Here is a 23,796-nt window from a genome sequence, read left to right as displayed (position 1 = left end):
TTATTTCCAGCCTGTAAGATTAGATGTATTGAATTCTCTTCTTATTGGGTCAAAATTATACATACACCCTCAGTGATATCTGGGCCAGGTGCAGCTGGCCACGCCCATCCGGTTTCATTCTGCCATCATTTGATCGCTTTATATCAATATATGGTATAAACCCTCCACATGTGGGATTGTTACTAATAATCCCACATGTGGAGATTATTACATGTAATCCACACATGTGATAATACATGTGGGGATTACATGTATTATCACAGTGTGATTACTAATAATATATTTATTATTATTACTAATAATAGTGTGATCACACTCAGGCTGATTTATATTTGTCTCGCGCTGTGGCTCTGACTCAGATGGAAATATTATGTTTTCTTCAGGAATGCGGCTCCATCCAATCAGATATCAGCGATCCAGAGGCTCCGCCCGCCGACAAACTGCGTATATAAAACTTTTCATCTATATTTAGAAACACAGATTCTGTCACGAATTGCGGGGTGTGGTGATGAGGCAGACACTGTAGACCCAGGATGTGAGAAATAAATGATTTTAATGATGAATAAGTCCACAAAAGTTCTGGCGGCACGGCTGAGCAGAAGCCAGGGCTCACACCGGTAGCAACAGAAATGATCCTTCGCAAACAAACATGCAGACAGAAATGACCCGACAGAGACGCAGACACACAGGTGGCATTAAATACACAGAGGGTAATCACAGAACGATACACACCTGGGAACAATCAAGGGGAGGACAGGACAACACGGAGACTCAGAGACACAGGAAACTCGAAATTAACACACAGAAAACACAGAACACGACAGATTCCCCTCATATGTTTACATATAATGCTTGTTTCTTTTAACTTTATTAGCATAATCTCACAATGACAACAACAAACTTCCAGCCTTTAATTAAGGCAAATTAAATAATTGTAGTTTTATTTTTGCTGGACCAACATCCTCCGTTTAGTCTTTTAGTGTCCAGTAATATTTTCTTCCTTGTTATTGTGATGGACCTCTTTGTTCTGATCTGTCACATAAAATATAATGGAAAAAAAAACACAGTTTGTGCCATCCGACGCCTCGGTTTCGCCATCCGTTTGGGCTTGTTGCTGGACTATTGGGTTCCTCGCTTTCCGCACCCGGGGTTGGTGGAGTTGCAGAGGGAGGCAGAGTGGGAGCGTATGGCGGCTCTAGCCGTCATGGCTGGCGAACCTCTGCCTCCCAAGCCGCAAAGTTTCTCCACCAGCCCAGATCCCGCTCCAGTTCCGGGACCAGCACCTCCTGCCGGCGTTCCAGCCGGCGCACCCGAGGCCGTTTCTGCCGGCGTTCCAGCCGGCGCACCCGAGGCCGAATCAGCCGGCGTTCCAGCCGGCGCACCCGAGGCCGAATCAGCCGGCGTTCCAGCCGGCGCACCCGAGGCCGAATCAGCCGGCGTTCCAGCCGGCGCACCCGAGGCCGTTTCTGCCGGCGTTCCAGCCGGCGCACCCGAGGCCGTTTCTGCCGGCGTTCCAGCCGGCGCACCCGAGGCCGAATCAGCCGGCGTTCCAGCCGGCGCACCCGAGGCCGAATCAGCCGGCGTTCCAGCCGGCGCACCCGAGGCCGAATCAGCCGGCGTTCCAGCCGGCGCACCCGAGACTGAGACTCCCTGCGTTCCTTCCGAGACTCCCTGCGTTCCTTCCGAGACTCCCTGCGTTCCTTCCGAGACTCCCTGCGTTCCTTCCGAGACTCCCTGCGTTCCGACTCAGACTCTCTGCGTTCCTCCTGAGACCCTGACCTTCTGCGTTCCTCCTGAGACCCTGACCTTCTGCGTTCCTCCTGAGACCCTGACCTTCTGCGTTCCTCCTGAGACCCTGACCCCCAGCGTTCCTCCAGAGACCGAGACCCCCAGCGTTCCACCCGAGACCGAGACCCCCAGCGTTCCACCCGAGACCGAGACCCCCAGCGTTCCACCCGAGACCGAGACCCCCAGCGTTCCACCCGAGACCGAGACCCCCAGCGTTCCACCCGAGACCGAGACCCCCAGCGTTCCACCCGAGACCGAGACCCCCAGCGTTCCACCCGAGACCCCTTGTGCTCCGACCGAGACCCCTTGTGCTCCGACCGAGACCCCCTGTGCTCCACCAGAGACCCTGCCTCGGGGGGCTCGTCGTCGCCGTCTGTGGGCGGCCCCCGGGACTCATCGCCACCTCCAGCGCCGGGGACGGCCGCCGGACCGCCTCCGGGGTTCCCGCCCCCAGCGCCGCGGACGGCCGCCGGACGGCCTCCGTGGTTCCCGCATCCAGCGCCGCGGACGGCCGCCGGACCGCCTCCGTGGTTCCCGCCTCCAGCGCCGCGGACGGCCGCCGGACCGCCTCCGTGGTTCCCGCCTCCAGCGCCGCGGACGGCCGCCGGACCGCCTCCGTGGTTCCCGCCTCCAGCGCCGCGGACGGCCGCCGGACCGCCTCTGTGGTTCTCGCCTCCAGCGCCGCGGACGGCCGCCGGACCACCTCCGTGGTTCCCGCCGCCGCGGACGACCGCCGGACCACCTCCGTGGTTCCCGCCTCCTTTGCCTTCGCCCACCCTGTGGGTAGTTTTTTGTTTCTTTTTGGACTCTTGGCCCTTCCCGTGTTTCCGCCCGCAATGGTGGGTTGTTTTTTGTTATTTTGGACTCTGGCCCGCCGTCCAGCGCCCCTCCGCCCACCCTTGTTGTGTTTTTGTTTTTTGGGCGTCTAGTAGCCGCCCTTGAGGGGGGGGTACTGTCAGGATCTGTGTTTTTCTGTGTTTATTTAGAGTTTTCTGTGTCCTTAGTCTCTTCGTTGTCCTGTCCTCCCCTTGATTGTTCCCAGGTGTGTCTCGTTTCTGTGATTACCCTCCCGTGTATTTAACTCCACCTGTGTTCCTTGTTCCTCGTCGGGTCCTCGTCAATGTAGCGTCAATGTTAGCTTCTTCGTCGTTCTGTGTTTCCTTGTGCCTGCTGCTTGTTACTGGACTTATTTACAATTAAATTCATCATCACATTCATCTTACCTGGGTCTACAGCGTCTGCCTCACCAACCCTCACCACACCGCATGACAGTTTGTGGAGAGACTGATCGGGACCTGCGACGTTAATTCAATTCAAATTTGTTGTCATAATCACAATTAAACATCAGCACAAAAAATGTGATTTTGCATAAATTTGCTGAAATGCAGAACTGTGAAAAGCTGGAGGGAATGTTTGTAGTTTGGGAATGTTTTCATATGGAGACATTTCTATGATGTGACGTCCGGAGTCTGCAGTGACTCGGCGTCCCTGAACCTCCAGAAACTCTTTGTGTTGATTTAGTTTCACTAAAACGGACGACGCGTCACGGCTGAACAATCCTATCAGAGTCTGAAGGAACTGAGCCGCTGAGCTTCAGCGTTTCCTCTACGTTAAAACTCACATGTTAGTCATTTCTACTCTGCGTGTTGTGAAGCTGTTACCCCGCGACCCGACAGCGGATAAGCGGAAGAAACTGGATGTTTGTTTGTTTTTAATGACGCACCCAGGAAGAGCAGCTGAGTAAAAGGATCCTATAAACCAAAAAATAAACCAATAAAAAGCATCATGAAGAGAAAAGGTGAAGACTGCGGACCGTTTCCAGACGTTTTCCAGCTGTAGCTTTGAGCCAATCAGGAAGCCGCCCTACTGAAAAAACTATATTTCAAACATACTTAAATTTGTGTAAGTACATTTTAAGTACTCTAAGTATTAAGTGTACATATAAATATATACGAAGTATGCTAAAAGCATGCTTGTACCAATTTTAACATTATGACTTTAAACACTTAAATATAATTTAAAATCTACTTTTAAGAAATATATTAAATAAAAGTATATTTTAAGTGAACGAAATATTTGCTCAAGCGTACCAATGAAACAATATGCTTTTAAAGATATTTTGTGTATATTTTAAAATATAAGCTCAAGACAGAATTTTTTAAAATTCACTTAATGCTTACATTAAAAGTAAACTATAAAATATAATAACATTTTAGTATGTTTTAACTTTAGGCTAATAAAGTATGCCTTTTTAGGTGCCTTATTAATATTTTACTATTTTTGTTAAAATGGCAAAGAATAAAACAATAATAATCCTTATAGTGGAACTTGATGTAATGTTGGCTCCCAGGTTGATGAGCAACAGTTGCCTCTCTGAGGTCATCACTAAAACTCTCCATCCATCCATCCATCCATTTTCTGTTCACCCTTGTCCCTAATGGGGTCGGGAGGGTTGCTGGTGCCGATCTCCAGCTACTAAAACTCTCAATCTGCATAATTAAACTTCCTCAGCAGCAGCGGTTCATGACTTCCCTCCCAGATGGAAGCGAAGCTGTCAGTTCTTCAGACGGGTCCAACCGGCTGCGATGGAAACGACATGCGGGACTTTTTCAGTTTCAGGTTCCCAGCAACCCGGTTCTCGACATTATTATGACTGCTTCCTTAATTCGGTACCAGTGACTCGGGACCAGAGCTGGAAACGGTCAGACCGTTTAAATCTGGATGAAAAGATTTGCTCTGTGATTACTCTGGATCAGTGCATGAGAAATGTTTCTGATTTAGAAAAGCTGGTTCAGACGTGTCAGTGTCTCCTGTCCTCGGTGCAGATTCATTTTTCTACGTCCAGGTTTCTGGTTTCCTGAATGACGGAGAAACGTTGTGCAGCGGTTCTGGTCTCTGATCCTCCCTCTCAGCTCCAGAGAATCAGAACCAAGAAGGATTTTTGGTCAATAAAGTTTTTTTTCTCCCAAATATATATATACACTGCTCAAAAAAATAAAGGGAACACTCAAATAACACATCCTAGATCTGAATGAAAGAAATATTCTTATTGAATACTTTGTTCTGTACAAAGTTGAATGTGCTGACAACAAAATCACACAAAAATCATCAATGGAAATCAAATTTATTAACCAATGGAGGCCTGGATTTGGAGCCACACACAAAATTAAAGTGAAATAACACTACACGCTGATCCAACTTTAATGTAATGTCCTTAAAACAAGTCAAAATGAGGCTCAGTATTGTGTGTGGCCTCCACGTGCCTGTATGACCTCCCTACAACGCCTGGGCATGCTCCTGATGAGGTGGCAGGATGGTCTCCTGAGGGATCTCCTCCCAGACCTGGACTAAAGCATCCGCCAACTCCTGGACAGTCTGTGGTGCAACGTGACGTCGGTGGATGGAGCGAGACATGATGTCCCAGATGTGCTCAATCGGATTCAGGTCTGGGGAACGGGCTGGCCAGTCCATAGCTTCAATGCCTTCATCTTGCAGGAACTGCTTGACACACTCCAGCCACATGAGGTCTAGCATTGTCCTGCATTAGGAGGAACCCAGGGCCAACCGCACCAGCATATGGTCTCACAAGGGGTCTGAGGATCTCATCTCGGTACCTAATGGCAGTCAGGCTACCTCTGGTGAGCACATGGAGGGCTGTGCGGCCCTCCAAAGAAATGCCACCCCACACCATTACTGACCCACTGCCAAACCGGTCATGCTGAAGGATGTTGCAGGCAGCAGACCGCTCTCCACGGCGTCTCCAGACTCTGTCACGTCTGTCACATGTGCTCAGTGTGAACCTGCTTCCATCTGTGAAGAGCACAAGGCGCCAGTGGCGAATTTGCCAATCCTGGTGTTCTCTGGCAAATGCCAAGCGTCCTGCACGGTGTTGGGCTGTGAGCACAACCCCCATCTGTGGACGTCGGGCCCTCATACCATCCTCATGGAGTCGGTTTCTAACCGTTTGTGCAGACACATGCACATTTGTGGCCTGCTGGAGGTCATTTTGCAGGGCTCTGGCAGTGCTCCTCCTGTTCCTTCTTGCACAAAGGCGGAGGTAGCGGTCCTGCTGCTGGGTTGTTGCCCTCCTACGGCCTCCTCCACGTCTCCTGGTGTACTGGCCTGTCTCCTGGTAGCGCCTCCAGCCTCTGGACACTACGCTGACAGACACAGCAAACCTTCTTGCCACAGCTCGCATTGATGTGCCATCCTGGATGAGCTGCACTACCTGAGCCACTTGTGTGGGTTGTGGAGTCCGTCTCATGCTACCACGAGTGTGAAAGCACCACCAACATTCAAAACTGACCAAAACATCAGCCAGACAGCATAGGTACTGAGAAGTGGTCTGTGGTCCCAACTGCAGAACCACTCCTTTATTGAGTGTGTCTTGCTAATTGCCAATAATTTCCACCTGTTGTCTATTCCATTTGCACAACAGCAGTTTTCTGTCAGTTGAATACAGTTTGATATGTTGATGTTTTAGTTTCTGACTGAAGAATTCGTCAAGCAGTTAATCATATTCATTCTAGCAATGGACTAAAATAAAAGTTTTAATTGAGTTAATTGGAGGGTCTGTAATTAATTTATTGCATTTTAATAGAAAGCTGCTAAATTATTGTCAAGCCGTCTGAGCTGAATATTAAAGATATTTATAATTTTTATTTTCATGTTCTTTGTCAGATCAGATAAAATAGTTTTTCTATCCGTTCATCTTTCCAGAGTTTCTCTGATCGTTCAATGAGCTTCTTTAGAAATGTGGACGCTGAAATTAGCGTTAGGTGCTACTACATGCTAGCATTGAGATGCTATTTTAGGTTAGCATAGCGTCACTGATAGGCTAACTGCTTTTGGCTCAACTTGGACACAACAATAGTGTCTTCCAGATCAGATTCTTTAGAAGCAGAAATGAACCCAGAGAAGCAGCTTCCATCGCCGCTGTTAGCATGTAGCATAATGTAGCTGTGCATCACATTTATGGGCGTACCAGAAACAGGCGAATACAAAGGTTCCAGCTTAGGACTTTGGTATGTAAACAAAGCTGCAAAAATTTGTGCAGAAAAATGAAATGGGTTAAAATGTCTGTAATTATTTCATCAAAATTGACGCGACTCTAATAGACCCTTTTCACAGTGACGTCAGACAATGGCCGCCATAACTCAAAACTGGGTATCTTTACTTCGGTGTGATTTGCCTGGGAACCAAGCTGAAAATTCCGCATGTCATAATCTTAAGATAAATAAAAGGTAAGTTAATAATACAGCATTTAAGTGTTAGATAGCTGTTACTAATCATTGAAATTCACATTCTCTATCTGTGTATAAATAAACAGCCTCCGATCGGAGAGTACACCTAGCAGCCTTTAGCCACATTTAGGAAAAAATACTCTCTCAGCGCTGTAACGTTTAGAGGTTCACTTTCGTGTTTAAAAACAGTGTTTACGTGCAGATAACGTTATAGTCATGTCAATTACTTCTCCAACGTATTCAAGGAACCAGCTTCCGATCATGATAAACCAGCTAGCAGCAGCTTTAGCCACAAGTTAGGAAGATTACACCGCGCCTGTCAGTGATGTAACGTTTAGAGGTTCATTTCTGTATTAATGGAAAATAAAGGGCAGCTCAACAACGTTACTGGATTTGAAATACGAACTCGTAGATTATTCGTTACAAAAAGTGGTCGAAATTAAGGCATTACAAGCACGCGGCGGCACCGGACATCTTGCTTATATACAAACAAATCCTTTTTATGGATGAGTGGCACTCCAGTCTATAATTTAATAATTGAAAGATTAGAGCCTAAAACGTTATAGTTCAAAACAGTAAAAGTTCTGGTAAGAACAGTTAGTCACGTAGTGCTAGCTAACAAATTCACTATGCTAAGCTAACTTTACGCAAACAAAAATACACCTTCATATCAAAGGTATTGTTGGTCTGAAGTTGTAGCCTTTCTAATTTAGATTTTTTTGTCAGAGAGAACTGGTTTGCAAATCGTGATATATCTTCAAATCTTATTTTAGGCAAAGTGTTAGGACTGGTAAATCCATGCTCCGGTTGATCTGTCTGATCACATATGCTGTCAGATTTATACCTCTCTCTCTCTCTTCTCCTCTATCTATATATATATATATATATATGACATATATATATATATGAAATAGACAACTTTCATTACTTACTATGTACACCGAACTAAGGATACACAGCTTCGAGCCAAAACGGAAGTTGTGTGACGTCATGTGAAAAGGGTCTATTCATGCTCTTATTTTGAAGTGAGTGAAGACTGTTTACGCTGCAGCTCTGTTACCACTCCTCACATTCGCTCTGGTTTTTCTCAGACGATCTGGAGGGACAAACTGTCTCTGTACCCTTGACCTGTACAGGTCCTGGTGATCCTCCCTGCAGGCCGCAGAGGAAGCATGTTGAAGCTCTAAAAACAAAACTTTAACTGGCCTCATGAATAATTAACGCAGTGAAACCGGGGCTGGACCCGCCCGGGCCTGGACCCGCCCGGGCCTGGACCCGCCCCGGCCTGGACCCGCCCCGGCCTGGACCCGCCCCGGCCTGGACCCGCCCCGGCCTCATGTTCTCCTCCCCCGCCGTACAAAGCTTTGTCTCCTGGATTTAGAAGCAGAGCTGACTTTCACTGTCACCCGATGAGCGTTGATGAGGTAATGCAGCTGATGCAACATGGCTGCTGAAAGCTGCAAACCTGCAGCAGGAAGCGAGTTTCTCTGCACACTGATGAACTTTGACCCCAGATGACAGACATGATGGAAATCAGCTGGTTGGAGATTTTCTCTCTCACCCTTCTTTGTCCTGCAGACTTCTCCTTCTCATGAAGAAAAAAACACACATTTTATCAGTTCCTCCTCCCCTGGTATTCACGTGAGTCGCGCCCCTCTGTTTTGTTGTCATGGTTACCAAACCGCCCTCCTTCCCCTTCATGGAAAGTTTGCAGTTATTTTCAGAAGCTGAAGAACCCAAACCCCGAACCTTTTCATTCTGTCCGCCTCCAACAGAGAAACCTGAACCTGTCTTCGTCTGGATCAGAGAGAAAAAAATCAACTGAAAAGTGTGGCAGGCTTCTGTGCTTCTTTATTTAGGAGAACTGGCCCTCTGATGGGGAGCCAGCGCACATTTTTAGGCTGCTGTAAGTTTTACAAAAACAAAATATTTAATTTAAGCAGTTAGTTAAATAAATAGTTATTTATTCAGTAAATATTGAGTTTTCAATATTTAAATATTGAATTAAATATCTAGTTTTCAAACTAAATATTTAGCTGGTGATTTAAATATTTAGTTTTGAACTCAGACATTTATAAATGTAGGAATAACAAGGTGAAAATATAACTTTGAAAAATTAACACCCACATTTTTTCTTTATGACAGAAAATGAACCAAATTATGGAAGTGAATTTTTTACAGTGTAACAGGAGTGGAAGGTAATTTTATTTATTTAGCATATTTTCAGCAACAAGGCAATTCAAAGTGTTTTAATGAATTAGAGGAAATACAAACAAAATAAAAGAAAAGTCAAAGAATAAAACTACATCTTGGTTCCCCATGTTTCATAAATTTTAGAAACTAGTCGTGATTCTCTGATTCTTGTTCTGATGAAACTAGATGTTGGTTCTCTGAGTTTGTTCTAGTTTTCTAAACGAGTTTCTTTTTCTCAAAGAAAAGAATCTGCCTGATAATTATTCACATCTTAACAAAACACGTTGACCTCATTACACAGATAAACATCCACTTTGACTAAATCCAAGAATCATTCAGCCTAAAAACTCACTTTGCCTTGATCCAAACCAGAACAAAGACAAACGATGTAAGGAAAGCTGAATGTAACTAATCTGCTGATGTCTCGGACGTTTTCTCCAGATGTTTGTGGGCTCTGGAGCCGGGTTTCGACCCGCCGTTCAGAAACCAGCAGAATGTTGGTTCTGTGAGGAACTGTTCTTCAGAATGATCCCACATCGTGGAGCGTTTACTCAACAAACACATTTCAACAGAACCTGAATGAGGTCATCAGGTTTCCCTCCAGTTTTAGAGCTGAAGGTCACCAGATGAATGACCCCTGCCTCTTCATCTTCATCATCATCATCATCCGCAGCATGAACCTCCAGAGGAAATGACAAATTACTGAGAAGTTTCCTGTTTGGTGTTTCCTCTGCAGGCCGGCAGGTGAAGAACTGGGTTTGACCTTCAGGGAGCTGAGATGTGGTCAGAGAGCGGTGTGGCGGCCATCTTCTCCTTCTGCCCTCAAACTTTAACATCTGATCTTTATTTGCTGGTTTCTGGTCATTTTCACGCTGATCTGGGAACGAAACAAAAATCCAGCAGATTAAAAACTTAAACTTTCGGTTTCTGTCCAGCAGGTGGCGCTAGATTTCCATCTGCTGCGTCATGGTTACTGCAGGCCGGTGACGTCACGGATTCAGGTTAATAATAATAATAATAATAATAATAACTCTCTGAGATGTTTGGCTCTTTTCTAAATAATCTGCTGGTTTCCATGAATTATCAGGGATGTGAACAAAAGGACATTATTGAACTTTATTTGTATTGTTTTACAAAACAATGCAGTCATATGCATTAAGTTAGAATATTTATCCCAATGAGTTACTTTTGCCAAATATTTTCAAAATAAAACTTTAAGCCGATTCTAAAAACTGCGGTTTTAAAAACTGTATTTTTAAATGTTGATGATCTAATTTTATTTTTTCATTAACTCTAAGTGGAAAATCAGTAACAAAAATAAAGTTTTCTAACATCCATCTGTGTGTAATTCATCATGTGTGTCTGAGTTATAACATTTCTAATAAACGGTTTTCCAGCAATCTTCCAGTTTATTGCTTTAATTATTTCTGTTTTGTCTTTTTTTTATTGTAAACAGGAAACAAGTTATGCTGAAGTTTTAAATATCTAATTTAAAGACATAAATAAGCCAGAATGAGCTGAGTATTATCACAGTTCATGAAAATGTAATAATATCTTTCATAAATTAGTGTCAATCATGCTCGTGTACACTCTGCTAGCACTTTTCTATTGATCTCTGCAGTGAAGGCACAGGCTAGTTAGCGTAGCCACAGATAAAGACTTCCTGTAGGTTGTTTCTCCATCAGCACAGCATGATGCTGCCGCTGCCGACCAAAGGGCACAAAGTCCAAACTCTTCATCTGACCAAACATCAAGGTTTTGGACGGATCCGTGCCGGGTTTTCTCTCTCGCCACCCAGTGATGCTGAGCGGATGATAATCTGGGACTGATCTGGATCTCATCTGCTGGTATCGGCAGTGTTGTATAGTAACGAAGTAAAAATACTTCACTACTTTACTTAAGTATATTTTGGAGTACTTCATACTTTCCTTGAGTATGAAAATTTTTGATGACTTTCACTTTTACTTCACTATATTTCCGAACTTAATTGCGTACTTTTACTCCGATACATTTTCAATGTGTGGTTTAGTTACTCGTTACAAAAAAGCGAGAGAGAGAAACGCAAGTGTTTCGATCCCACCTACTGATTAGCAAGTAGCAAGTAGGCTACCGAACAAAGTCGGTAGCCTACTTGCCTGGGCTTGTTCATCACCACCAATAGGATACACCTGTTTCGCTTCTCCCATTAAACACAAAGCAAGTCTCGCAATCAGCAGCAGCCACATGGAGGAGGAGACGGAGACCACAACGACTGCAACTACGTCGGACACGGCTCCAGGGGAACCACCAGCTGGTGATGAGAGCCCATGGCCTTATTTAAACACAATATACTCTTTCGTGGGTGTTAAAGATTCGTCGTACCGCATGCAGTGTATGTTATTCCTGCCCGAAGATGTGGAAATTCTATCTTACAAAAATTCCCCGTCCAACTTGAAGAAACACATCGAGGTAACTTCTTATGAAATGGTTATAATCCTCCTGTTTCAGTAACTATAGCTTGGTCACTAGACACTACTGTATTGTGAAACGTTGACCATAAATGAACTTTGTTTGGCATTGTTTCAGTTCCACACGTGGTGTATTTAGCTTAGGCCTAATGTTGACTGTAGCAGGCTACCTAGACTCCTCTGTTCAAGGGGGGACAGAAGCCATAGCGATAGCAATTTAGACTAAATTTAACGAATATAGGAAAGGCATGCAAGTTCAAAACCAGGTTTACAGATGCCAATAAGCTGCATTTCCCTCCCAATTCTTTTTTTCTTTTGCATAATGACCAGTTGTGTGCACCACCTACTGACTGTAGCATTGACTGATTCACTGATTTGTGAAGTAGAGTAATCGTAACAGCTCTTTTTCTTCATGTTGGCCGCATTTTCTGTACTATTTATTTTTCTCATTTTCAGCACTGACCTTACTTGAAGGGAAAACTTAAGGCTTACAAAAACTTTGTATTTTCTGTCCTGGAGGGTTTACTAAGAAGCTGGTTCAGTTGTAAAGCAGGTTAAGTTAACCTTGTGCTATAGGTAAAGCACCTAATTTTCTTAACTAAATGATGCCTGCAGGTATATCTATTAGCAGGTTTAATTTTGCCTGCACTTGGTTGGGTACATTATTTTAAGTGTATTTGACAAGTTTACCAAAATATAAAAAATGTCATTCAAACTGCATTTGCTTTGTTTTACTTTTTACTTGTACTTTTCATTACATTACTTGAGTACATCCATTTTTACAGTAATTTCCATACTTATGTACAAGAAGTTTCAGATACTTTAAGACTTTAACTCAAGTAACATTTCAGTCAGTGACTTGGACTTTTACCAAAGTCGTATTTTGGAGAGGTACTTATACTTTTACTTGACTCTGAGATTTCAGTACTTTATACAACACTGGGTATCGGACCTGCAGCCCGACCAGAACCAGGAGATCCGATCCCCGAGGCAACGGGACACATTCCTGTCCTGTCCTGGAAAACGTCCCGATGATCTGATTACAGAAACGCTTCAGTTCTGCTTCAGATCATCATCTTAACTCGGCCCAGACCACGGAGCAAAGTCAGTATGCACTGTCTGCGACCAGAGGGGGCGCTGTGCTAGAGGGGCGCCACAACAGGCAGAAAATGATTGAGCTGGGCACGATTTGATTTATTTATGTTTTGGTCTGATGACAGGAGGCTATAGATGGAGAGGCAGACAATATATGAGGTCAAATGCATACACAAATATTAAGAAATTATGAATACAAAATAAAAGTACACACACACAAGTACAATTTCTACACACGTTAAATTTCTACACACAAATGTTTTAACTACAACCTCACAAATCTGATAATTACGAATCCAAACCACCTCCTGCCTGCAAATGTTAAATAACTAACACGAGTCGCCAGATACACACAAAACTGCATTTACACACAGATCCGGTTACGATGCACGAGGATTTTTGAGACTCATTTCAGACTTCAGGATATGGAGTGAAAATAGTCTCAAAATATCTGTGTGTGTGTGTAAAAATATTGTGTGTGTGTGTAATACTGGATTTGTAAACTTTAAAAATAAAATAAACCTTCTCCTACGCACAAGCCACCTGGCACACACACAGAAAACTCATTTCACTCCCAGATTTGTGTGTAGATGGTGCGTTTACATGCTAGTAGAAAGCTGGGTCATCTGAGTTTTGCTCTGAGTCTAGTGTTTTTATTCTCTAAACGTTTCTCACTGTGCTTGTGCCGAAGTGGACATATTATGCATATTATGCATTTTTGAGCGGTGCAGGAGACAACGTGGTCTGAAAAACGGCCACTGGGTGGCGGAATGGTTCGCTGGCCGGAAAAATAGGCAGGAAAACCGAGAAGCAAGTCGGAGCGTCCCGGTGGTTCTGGTTCTGCCCTCGGAAGCATGGGCGTAGGTTTGGGTATGGACGGTCGTGACATGTCACGACCAATATTCAAGGGATATAAAATAGTCCCGACCAATTTTTGCCATATAAATTAAAAAAAAAAACATATGTATTTTTTAACAAAAACAAAATAAATAAACGAAAATCTACATTGATTAATTTAATATTTCAATATACTACGCAGTGGTCGCATTCATTTTAAATGCTGGTGAGTTGGTGAGTAAGTTGTAAGGTCCCACCAAAACTTAGACCAAACCTACGCGCTTGCTCGGAAGTAAGTAGAAGTTAAACCTGATCGCTTTGCTCTCCGATTATAATGAGACATTGAGTAATTATAAATAATTTCAGATTACGTTTTATATGTTTCTGTTAGCGGAAGCTAATGTTTATGTGAGCTTTGCTACTTTAGCTGTTCGCGGCTAAATCCGTGTATTTTTAGGAAAAGTTCAAACAGACGGTTAGTGTTAGAAGATTCATGTAGATTTTCCTGAACATGATGATAAACAGGACCGAACCTGAACGTTACTGGTATCATCAGAATGAACATGTAGAAATGTTTCTTTTTGTGTTGATCAAATGTTTATGCATTCAGTGTTTTGCTGTGAAGGCTGTGTGTGAGTGGTGCTTTAAATAAATCCATGAAATATGTATTTTTTAAGTCTGTGTTTATTACATACTTAAATAACAGCTAATAAACAATTAACAGTTTATTAGCTGTTAATTGTGTCAAAATATCAATTCAAAAATAAATTTGCTGTCCTGTGAAAATCTAAATCATCTGAATATATTTTAACCTCCACACTGTTAGACCTTTTATTGTAATTTTACAGTAACTTTACTGTTATGATATTTCACAGTTAATTTTTACTGTGTGTGCTTTACAGTTATAACTGCTTTACTGTAAATGTATTTTATAGTAAAGCTGGTCTACTGTAAACTTGTTTCACAACATAATGTCAGAGTTTTACTGTAAATTAAAGTTTACATTTTTTTAATATAAGAATATTTTACCATAAACCGAAAAATTTCATAAAAGAAATTTTAGTCCAAGTACTGTGAATAACAGGTATTTATTTTCAGCAGATTTGTAGAAATAAAATCCATTTACATATTCGCAATGTCATAAAGAACAATGTCACAATACAATATAATGTGCTATAAAACAACAAAACCATAGAACACATTTCCTACATCAGAAGAACTTTTATTCCATTCGTCAAACAAAAGCAGTGGGATCCATCTTGTGGAAGCTGAACTGTAAAGAATAAGACAGACAATGTGGGAGGTCATGAGATGGTCAGGAAGTTATCTACATTTTCAAATCGACAGGAAGGCTGACAAATTAAGCTGAAGTGACAATGTTCACATGCATAAAATCTTTGTCATAAAGCAGCATTAAGTTGATAATTTGTTTTAAAAAAAATCAATTGGACTGAAGTGATAATAGAAGCTGCATAAAGAATGAGCAGGACTGGCTTCACTTCAGGTTTTTGGATTGTTTATGGCAAAAGCAGTCAGTCAGTCTTCAGTAATTCAAAAGATTGCGTACTACAAATGTCCCCAAGGGGACGATGAAGTACAACAATCTTTTTAGTCATTTTGTTGGTGCTGACGGATTACTGCAAAGGTGTGCCTAATAAACTGAAAACTGCATAGTATAAAAATACACCACACTTAAACGACTACACACTTATACATTTCTGTGATTTATTAAGAGATGCAGCAACATCCACTTTTTACCACGGACACAGAAAAGATGTAGGCTACTCTAAAGGGCTATTGTGTAGGAATCACATGCCATTTATAAATAATCATTAAAATCATATTAAAAAGGCTAAAGTAAAGTCAGAGCATGCAAGATAGGAGGAAAAGACAACAGCTAACCCTAACTAACCCTAACCCTAACCCTAACAAAATAATAAACATTTACATTTGGTAAAATACTTACCTCGTTGGAAGTCCTCCATTCAAATTCAGCAAGTTGTTGGAAGAAGGTGGTGATCTGGGAGTTGACACTGACTACTTTCCTCTTGACAAGACTTCCCGTCTTGCGGCTTGTACCGACTTTGGCTGTGCATTTGGTACCAACATCTGGATTGATCCTCACAAAGAATCTTTTAACAGAAATAAAATATATTAATTGTAATTTTTAATGAAGACGTACAATACAGCAATCAGCTATGGTTCTTCATCATCAGTCAAACTGTCATTAAATTTAATTCATAAATGGCTTGGTGTAGAGTACTTACCGTTGTATCATCTCCAGCGTGGTGGATGCTGACTCCTGATACTCCAGATTGAAGACATAATATGACCCAAAAAAGACAGCAAGGACGCTGGCAAAGTCATGTAGTTGCTCAGGCTGGAAAAATACCTTCTCCTCCATACTGACCATCCACCGGGTTGCAGACATCAAGCTATTTCCTAAAATAGACAAACCCTTGTCAGGCTAACGCTAGTGAGTAAAAGTACAGACTACCATAACAATTACATACATTGCTACAAAAACATTATAGTGATAGAAAATATTCCTCTTACCAAGCATGATTACCCTTGGTGTAGTGGGTAAGGTCATTTCCATTTCAACAGACATCTTGGTGGAAGATACCTTTAAAACATAAAAGGAAAACTCTCTTAAATATGAATTACTGGTAGTAATTTATATTTAAAGGGCCAGTTCACCCAGATTACAACAGGTTTTTGAGAACCTCATCCCGGAGTCTAGACTAGACTTTACCCCTACATCCTGCTACCACTCTGAAACAGCGGATGTGAATGACAGTTTGTGGGGCTAAATGCATTTTTTAAAGCATTACATTCCACAAGTGTTCAGTCTGACTTCTACAATGGCGGTGACTCCTGTGCATGTAGGACCTGAATGCAGAAAATGTTCTGAAGGAAGCAGGACATTGCTCTATTCCACATGCAAACCGATAATTAGCTGTGTGTTGATGTTTCTTCACATGACTACAAAATTCTGTAAATTCTGAAGTACAAATGCTGCAGAATTTACACCTGTACATAGTTGCACCTGTTAGTACTGACTTAACTTTAAATTTACAGGAGCATGGTTTAAACATGTGAACAGTCCTTAGGTGTAACCAGGGTTGGAAATTAACTTTTTTTGTCCACCTGCCACTGTGGCTGAACCAACTCAAAAAATAACAGAAACTACTTTAATGTTTTTCACCTTTGTCCTCATTTACAGACTCTTATACACTATGTTGGAGATGTAATGGTACTTTAGCAGGCTAACCAGCTGTAGCAAGCTCAAAGTTATAGATTAGGTTAGCTGCTCCTCTACATTTCCAGACTATTTTGTGGATTCAAATATGTTTGAAGAGCTGTCTTTTTACCTGTTGTCTTGTTTTTTGAAGAGATGAAGCTATGTTAGCAGTCAGCAGGACAGAACTGCACAGAAACTTGGAGGGAAAAAGCTTGGGAGTTAAAAAAAAAGGTCATCTGAAGAAAAGAAAAAAAAAGAACAATGTTAGAAATTCATCCTTGCTGACCTACATAGCTAATCTGCACTTTTAACATTTGCAAGATCATGGTTTAAACAAATGAACAGTCATTAGATGTAAAAAAAAAAAAAAAAGAGAAGGGGGGGGTCAATTATCAGTTAAGGTTATATTGTTCGACAAATGATGTAGCAACAATGCTAACAGACACTCAGCACTGAGCTCATCTCAACCCAAAGCCGCCCGAGGAAGATTAAGCGGTAAAAGTCAAGCTAAAACCTTCAACGGTAAAATTAGCACCTTAGCTAACGTTAACTCCGAACCAGCTCAAAAAATAACAACATCATATTTTCCTTTCTTTCACCTCATTTACAGACACGTAACTTATAAGGTTGCAATATGCCAGTTATATAAAACACCAGAGTTAGTAACGTAAAGGTAACGTTATTTTACCAGGCTAACCAGCACAAACCAGCTCATGCTATCATGCTATAATGCTAAATGCTAAGTTATAGCATTATAGCTATAATAATAGCTATAACTTATGCTATAACTTAATGCTAAGTTATAGCATTATAGCATGATGCTATAAGCTACGTTAACTCCATCTAAAATGTACATTTCCAGACTAGGTTTTGGCTTCACACAGTTTTCTAAGAAGTGGTTTTTTACCTGTCTTGAAGAGCTGAAGCAGTGTGAGCCCACAGCACGGAGACAGAGCTGCACTTGCACTTGGAGGGAAAAACTTCGGAGTTTAAAACAAACGTCATCAGAAAACAGTTGGAAGCGAAGCCACGCTTGATGACGTAGCTAGATAAACTGCATGTTAATGTTAGCTAGGATGTGAAAAAAACAAAAGTACATTCTCTCTTTCTGCCTTAAAAACATGTTAACCACTAAAGGAGTAAAAATACAGAAACAGGGAACCACGATGAAGCAGCTATGATGACCGTTGGAAATCAAATATAATTCTTACTGTATATTATAAGTACAGTACCACTACTGTAATGTGTAAACAGTAAATTACTGCAAATTCAAAACATACAGTAAATTACTGTAATACTATGTACTATACCCATAATGCAATGCAAATTACAGTAACTACTTGTAAAGATGTCTTATGGTAGTTTTACTGGGCATTTTGTGGTATTTAACTGTAGAAAATACAGCAAAGGCTAACAGTGCACATTAATGAAGGAGCAATGAAGACGGGCAGGAACAGCCGGTTTGGGGCCGGTTTGGGGCCCGGGGCCGCTGGGAGATCACTGATCCAGACACAAATCAGTTTTCTGAGGGTTCTGGAGGCAACGTTAAATCATTATGAAGGAAAACACCTTCCAGTTTGTTTGGTGAATAAATGCAGCAGCAGGTTCAGATCTTTATTACTGCTGAAGCAACAAAATACGGTTTCAGACCAACATCCAGCTAAATGGCTGAACAAAGGTCGGTACATTTGGAAATATGTATTAATAATTAGCTGGTAGATGAACTCTAGACAATTGCTGTTTTTAGTCTGGTAGTTTGATTCTCTCCTCATGTTTCTCTGTTAGCAGGAGCTAATGTCTGCGTTAGCTATGCTGCTTCAGTCCTTATGTTTAGTGTCACTTCAGCAGTTTAAGGGTCTTTCTTCAACCTGAACCTCGTTAAGTATCTTTAGGTCATGAACCCGTCATGAGTCATGCTGTTCTTCTGCAGTGTTGTGGATCATCTGGTTTTTATTTATTGTCAGCTGGAGGCAGTCAGCAGTGCATTCATATGGTTAGAAAAGCTTTGACCTGCACCAGTTCACGTCTTAATGCTGGCAAACACAAAACTTTTGTGTTTATGTTTTCATGTTTACTGTTATTTATTGTTCCTCTGTCCTGTAAAAACCTCCATCGACACACAGCTAATTTACTTAGAGTTTGGTTAAATAGATCAGACTAGAAAACAGCTAGAGTTCATCTACCAGTTAATTATTAATACATATTTCCAAATGTACCGACCTTTGATCAGTCATTTAGCTGGATGTTGGTCTGAAACCGTATTTTGTTGCTTCAGCAGTAATAAAGATCTGAACCTGCTGCTGCATTTACTCACCAAACAAACTGAAGACTTTCCAAACTCAACATAAATAATGATTTGGACTAACGTTCACAGCCTCCAGAATCTTCAGATTCAACTGCATTTGTGTCTGAAATCCAGAAAGACCCCATTTGATCAGTTTCTGAACAATATATTTAATATTTGTGTATCTATATGACCAAACATTTACAAGAACTCAGAGTTACACACAAATCTTCTTTTTACAAATCATGTTTCACAGATACAACTCTCCAAAGTTACACGGATTACGAATCCACTGTCACACACACACACACACACACACACACCCACCCACACACACACACACACACACACACACACACACACACACACACACACACCACACACACACACACACACACACACACACACCCACACACACACACACACACACACACACACACACACACACACACACACACACACACACACACGCTCGCTCCTGCAGTCTCTTGATCTCCTGCACGTCCTCACGCATCCACTCCGTCCGGATTCAGATCCGGTCGGTTCTCACGCTCCTGCGGCCTCAGCGCGGATAAAAACCCGGATTTGAAGCCGCCGCGGCTCCAGCCTGCGGACCTGAACGCTCAGCATGGGTAAGTTCACCTGAACGACCCGCTTCAGAGTTTGATTAAAAATATCTTTAGTTTATTAACTTTGTTATTTTAGTCTAAAATTAAGCATTTGTGTTTTTTCCTGCCCAACAGAATTAATCGACTTAAAATTACAATATTGTGAGAATGTAAATGTTTATAATCTAGAAATCGGTTAATTTAAAAAACTTTGTTTATTTTTATTGCAACATATTTAGACGTTAAATTAGAATTTATTTTATGTTTCCGAGGCAGTTAGTGTCACATATGTTTTTATTTTAAATTGAAAGAAAATCTGCATATTCTCACAGAAAATGAAAAATTATTACTGGAGCACAAAGAAAAGAAATTATTAAATTAATTTGATATTTGACGCAAGAAATGCATTTTACTTTTGTATAATCATACAAAACAAGTTTATTATTAAAAATAATTAAAATGATGATATATTATTTTATTAATAATGATTTGTCAGAAAATAAACCAGGAAATAATTATTATTACTATAATTACTACTAATATTATAATCATAAACATTAATGAATTGTTATTACTACTAGTTATAACAGTAATAATAAAGCCTCCTCCTACATGTAAAATCTGTTCTGACCTGTTTGGTCCGGTTCCGGTCCGGTTCCGGTGTTTCCAGCTCAGAAAGCGGCTCTGATCGTCTTCGCCCATCAGAGCTCGGCTTCGTTCAACGCGGCGCTGCGGGACGCGGCGGTCCAGGAGCTGTCGGGTCAGGGCTTCCGGGTCACCGTGTCTGACCTTTACGCCATGAACTTCAGAGCCAGCGCCACGCAGGATGACATCATCGGTGAGCCCCCTCCTCCTCCCTGATGAAGGCTGTGACGTCATGCTTTCTGCTCAGTCTGTTTTATGAACAACATGGTTTTAACTGTGAAAAATGATTTTTTCCTGTGGAATGTGAGCAGCAGCTCATTTCCCAGCAGATTTTAGTTCATTTTTTGTTCTGTTTCTTTTCTTCTTGTTTTTCCAGCATCCATGTGTCTCTGCAGATGTTTTCCATATTTTGCAGCCATTTTCTGTTCATTTTTGAGGTTATTTTGTGGTTCATTTCCTTCGTTCTTTCATATTTTTGGGGTCAGTTTCCACTTCGCTGCTGTGATGATCCGTTTGTCTGCAGAGTTTCTCCTCTTGATGCGGTTTCTGTTGCCTAGGCGACCTGAAGAACCCGGATCACTTCCAGTACGGCGATGAGACGATGCGGGCCTGGACCGAGGGCCGCCTGAGCGATGACATCACCGCCGAGCAGCGCAAGCTGGAGGAGGCACAGCTGATCATCTTCCAGGTCAGAGGTCACTTCTGTGGACCTGAGCGAAATCAGCTTCTGTCAAATGTAACTAAATTAATGTCCAATCGTTTGTGGCCCTAGGATTTACTAAAATAAAACAGTTCCCAGAGGTCAGCAGAGGTCATCATCAAAATGTTCAAACAAAAAACTGAATTGATTATTTGACACCAATTTGTTTGATTTAATAAAATCAGAAAAAGCTTAGCAACCTGGAAATGTGTTTCAGCTGTTAAAGTTACTGACGTCTGACCCACAAATCGTCACGTTTCATTCGTTCCTCAGGTTTATGCAAACCGGCGAGTTTTCTGGACGATAAATCGTCCCAGTAGTTATTATGATAATCAATAATATTATTGTTTTGAGACCATTTTCAAGTTCAATGATACTGGAATAACTACACATTCTCAAAGATCAATAACCTTTAAATTTAAATGGAAGACATTTTAAAAATCCCAAATAAATAAACAAAACAACAGAATCAACAAATATAATGAATTATTCCGTCTCTGTAAAGAAAATGATCCTTCAAAAACAGGATCTGAAGACTTTTAGCATCCGGCTTTTATTAGGAAGAGAAAAACAATAAATCATGCAAATGGAAATTCCTGAGTTTTGATTAATTGATTTATTGCTAATTTCAACCGGTTTGCTTAACACTCCTGAGTTTCACAATAAAAGTCATAATAAAACAAACCAAAAATCAAAACATTTTTATTATTTTATTATTTTTCTACATGTTAGCTGGACTGGCTGCTCTGTTTATAAAATAAATCCAGAATTTGCTTCAAATCTTGTTAAAATGAGAAAAATGTCTCATCTTAATGTCGTTATAATGAGGTTTATATCTTATTAAAATAAAAATATTTACTCCTTTACAAAAGAGAGGCGGTATCGGTGGAACAGTAACGCTTTACGCCTTTTTAAAGAGTCACAATCTGCCAGAGGAGATTTTTGTTGATGCATCGTTTGAATGAGATGTAAAGTTTTTTTCTCCTGCCGTCTCCAGTTTCCTCTCTACTGGTTCAGCGTCCCGGCCGTCCTGAAGGGTTGGTTCGACCGCGTCCTCACTCAGGGGTTCGCCTTCAGCCTGCAGAAAATCTACAGCAAGGGCGTTTTCAAGGTCACAGTCACCCAGGGAAGATCTCCAAATCTGACACAATAAATGTTGAACGCTGCTGATCCGTGTTTCCTTCAGGACAAGAAGGCTCTGCTGTCGTTCACCACCGGAGCCCCAGAGTCCATGTTTCAGCCCGACGGCATCGACGGAGACATAAACATCACGCTGTGGCCGCTGCAGGTGAGACACACCCAGGTCACGGCCAAAGAGGAGTTCTGTAGCCAAACATGTTCATGGAAAGTTGAGTGGAAGAAAAAAGTGTGAAGGTCCACCAGGGAGAACCACAGCGTTGACAGGATTGTGAAGAAAAATCCATTTAAGAACCAGAATCAGAAAGTAAAGTGGAAAGAAATATGGAGCTACACTGAAGCCATAAAGTTTGTTCAAATCAAATAATTTTAAAATATTCAAAGTGAAAAAAAAGTGATTTAAAACAACAAAAAAAGTTTAACTGAAAAAATAAAATTCAATGTTTACCTGACTGGTTTTGAAAAATAACATGACCTGAAAATGTTGCACCAATTTGTTGAAATCACATATTTTTGTGTTGTGATGTTGACATAAGCAGCTTAAATCTGCATTATTTTTCAAAACCAATAAACATTAAATACCAATGATGTTCTAAAGACATTTCCATTTCCTCACAGAATTTTATCATTCAGTAAAAAATATATTCTACAACTTAAAATTATTTATGTATTATGTTTCTAAATGTCTTATTTTGAACACATGTTGTGGCTCCAATTTAGCTCCATACAATAAATTCTTATGTTTTTCTTGATATTCTAATTATTTGATTTGTGTCTGTTTGACCTGTAGTGTTAAAAGCTGACCTCTGACCCCAGTGTTTTCAGGGTTTATTTGGTAAAAACGTTTGGAAATCTAAAAGTCCTCCATGTTGGTTTGTTTTTCTTCAGAACGGGATTCTGAACTTCTGCGGGTTTCAGGTTCTGGCTCCTCAGATCTTCTGGGATCCGGCTCACTGTCCCGCCGCCGTCCGCGCCCAGATGCTGGAGGGATGGCGCGCTCGCCTGGGAGGCCTGCTGACGGAGAAACCTTTGACCTTTGCCCCCTGTGAGCTCTTTGACCTCAGTTTCCAGGGGGGGTTCAGGCTGCGGCCCGAAGTGAAGGAGGAGCAGGAGGCGCAGCCGTTCGGCCTCTCCACCGGACATCATCTCGGAAAGCCGCTGCCGCCAGGCGACCAGACCAGAGCGCCATCTGCAGGTGGAAACAGGAAATAGCAGCTCCTCTTTAACTCCATCACTTCCTGCAGATTTCATGTTTTATTTTTTATTTTTATGAGATGATTTAACCAAGACATTTACCCAAACAATGTATTGAAACTTAATCAATTCAAACACTTTAAAGGTGCAGCGTGAAGGATGTAGTGACATCTAGTGACATGCTACACCAGATCTTCTTTTATATATATATATATATATATATATATATATATATATATATATATATATATATATATATATATATATATATACTGTATATACATATACTGTATGTATATATTTTCTTCTTTTTGTAAAATTTTTATTGAGAAATTCGTCCTTTAATGAGTTGACTGTAATCTATAATGTGTTTCCAAGAGG

General features: G+C 41.4%; 1 protein-coding gene and 1 long non-coding RNA gene across 3 annotated transcripts; one reads left to right on the top strand and one right to left on the bottom strand.

The window, feature by feature from the left end:
- Positions 1-9,265: 9,265 nt before the first annotated feature.
- LOC116719240 (uncharacterized) lies at positions 9,266-20,480 on the bottom strand. Its single transcript, XR_004339147.1, has 2 exons — positions 20,371-20,480; positions 9,266-10,101 (listed from the first exon to the last, which is right to left on the bottom strand). It is a non-coding gene; the product is annotated as an uncharacterized LOC116719240 (long non-coding RNA).
- nqo1 (NAD(P)H dehydrogenase, quinone 1) lies at positions 19,568-23,638 on the top strand. Of its 2 annotated transcripts, XM_032561704.1 has the most exons (6): positions 19,568-19,763; positions 20,410-20,577; positions 20,942-21,072; positions 22,082-22,195; positions 22,271-22,372; positions 23,110-23,638. In XM_032561704.1, exons 1-6 carry the CDS (start codon positions 19,760-19,762, stop codon positions 23,431-23,433), a joined length of 843 nt encoding a protein of 280 aa, XP_032417595.1. In that variant the 5' UTR covers positions 19,568-19,759; the 3' UTR covers positions 23,434-23,638. The 2 variants fall into 2 exon arrangements, with proteins under 2 accessions (XP_032417595.1, XP_032417596.1); XM_032561705.1 differs by lacking the exons at positions 19,568-19,763; positions 20,410-20,577 and adding an exon at positions 20,585-20,864.
- The last annotated feature ends 158 nt before the right edge of the window (positions 23,639-23,796 follow it).

The sequence above is a fragment of the Xiphophorus hellerii genome, chromosome 4 (assembly GCF_003331165.1).
Source record: "Xiphophorus hellerii strain 12219 chromosome 4, Xiphophorus_hellerii-4.1, whole genome shotgun sequence".
In the NCBI taxonomy this organism is placed as follows: domain Eukaryota; kingdom Metazoa; phylum Chordata; class Actinopteri; order Cyprinodontiformes; family Poeciliidae; genus Xiphophorus; species Xiphophorus hellerii.
This window is presented reverse-complemented; position numbering and strand designations above follow the sequence as displayed.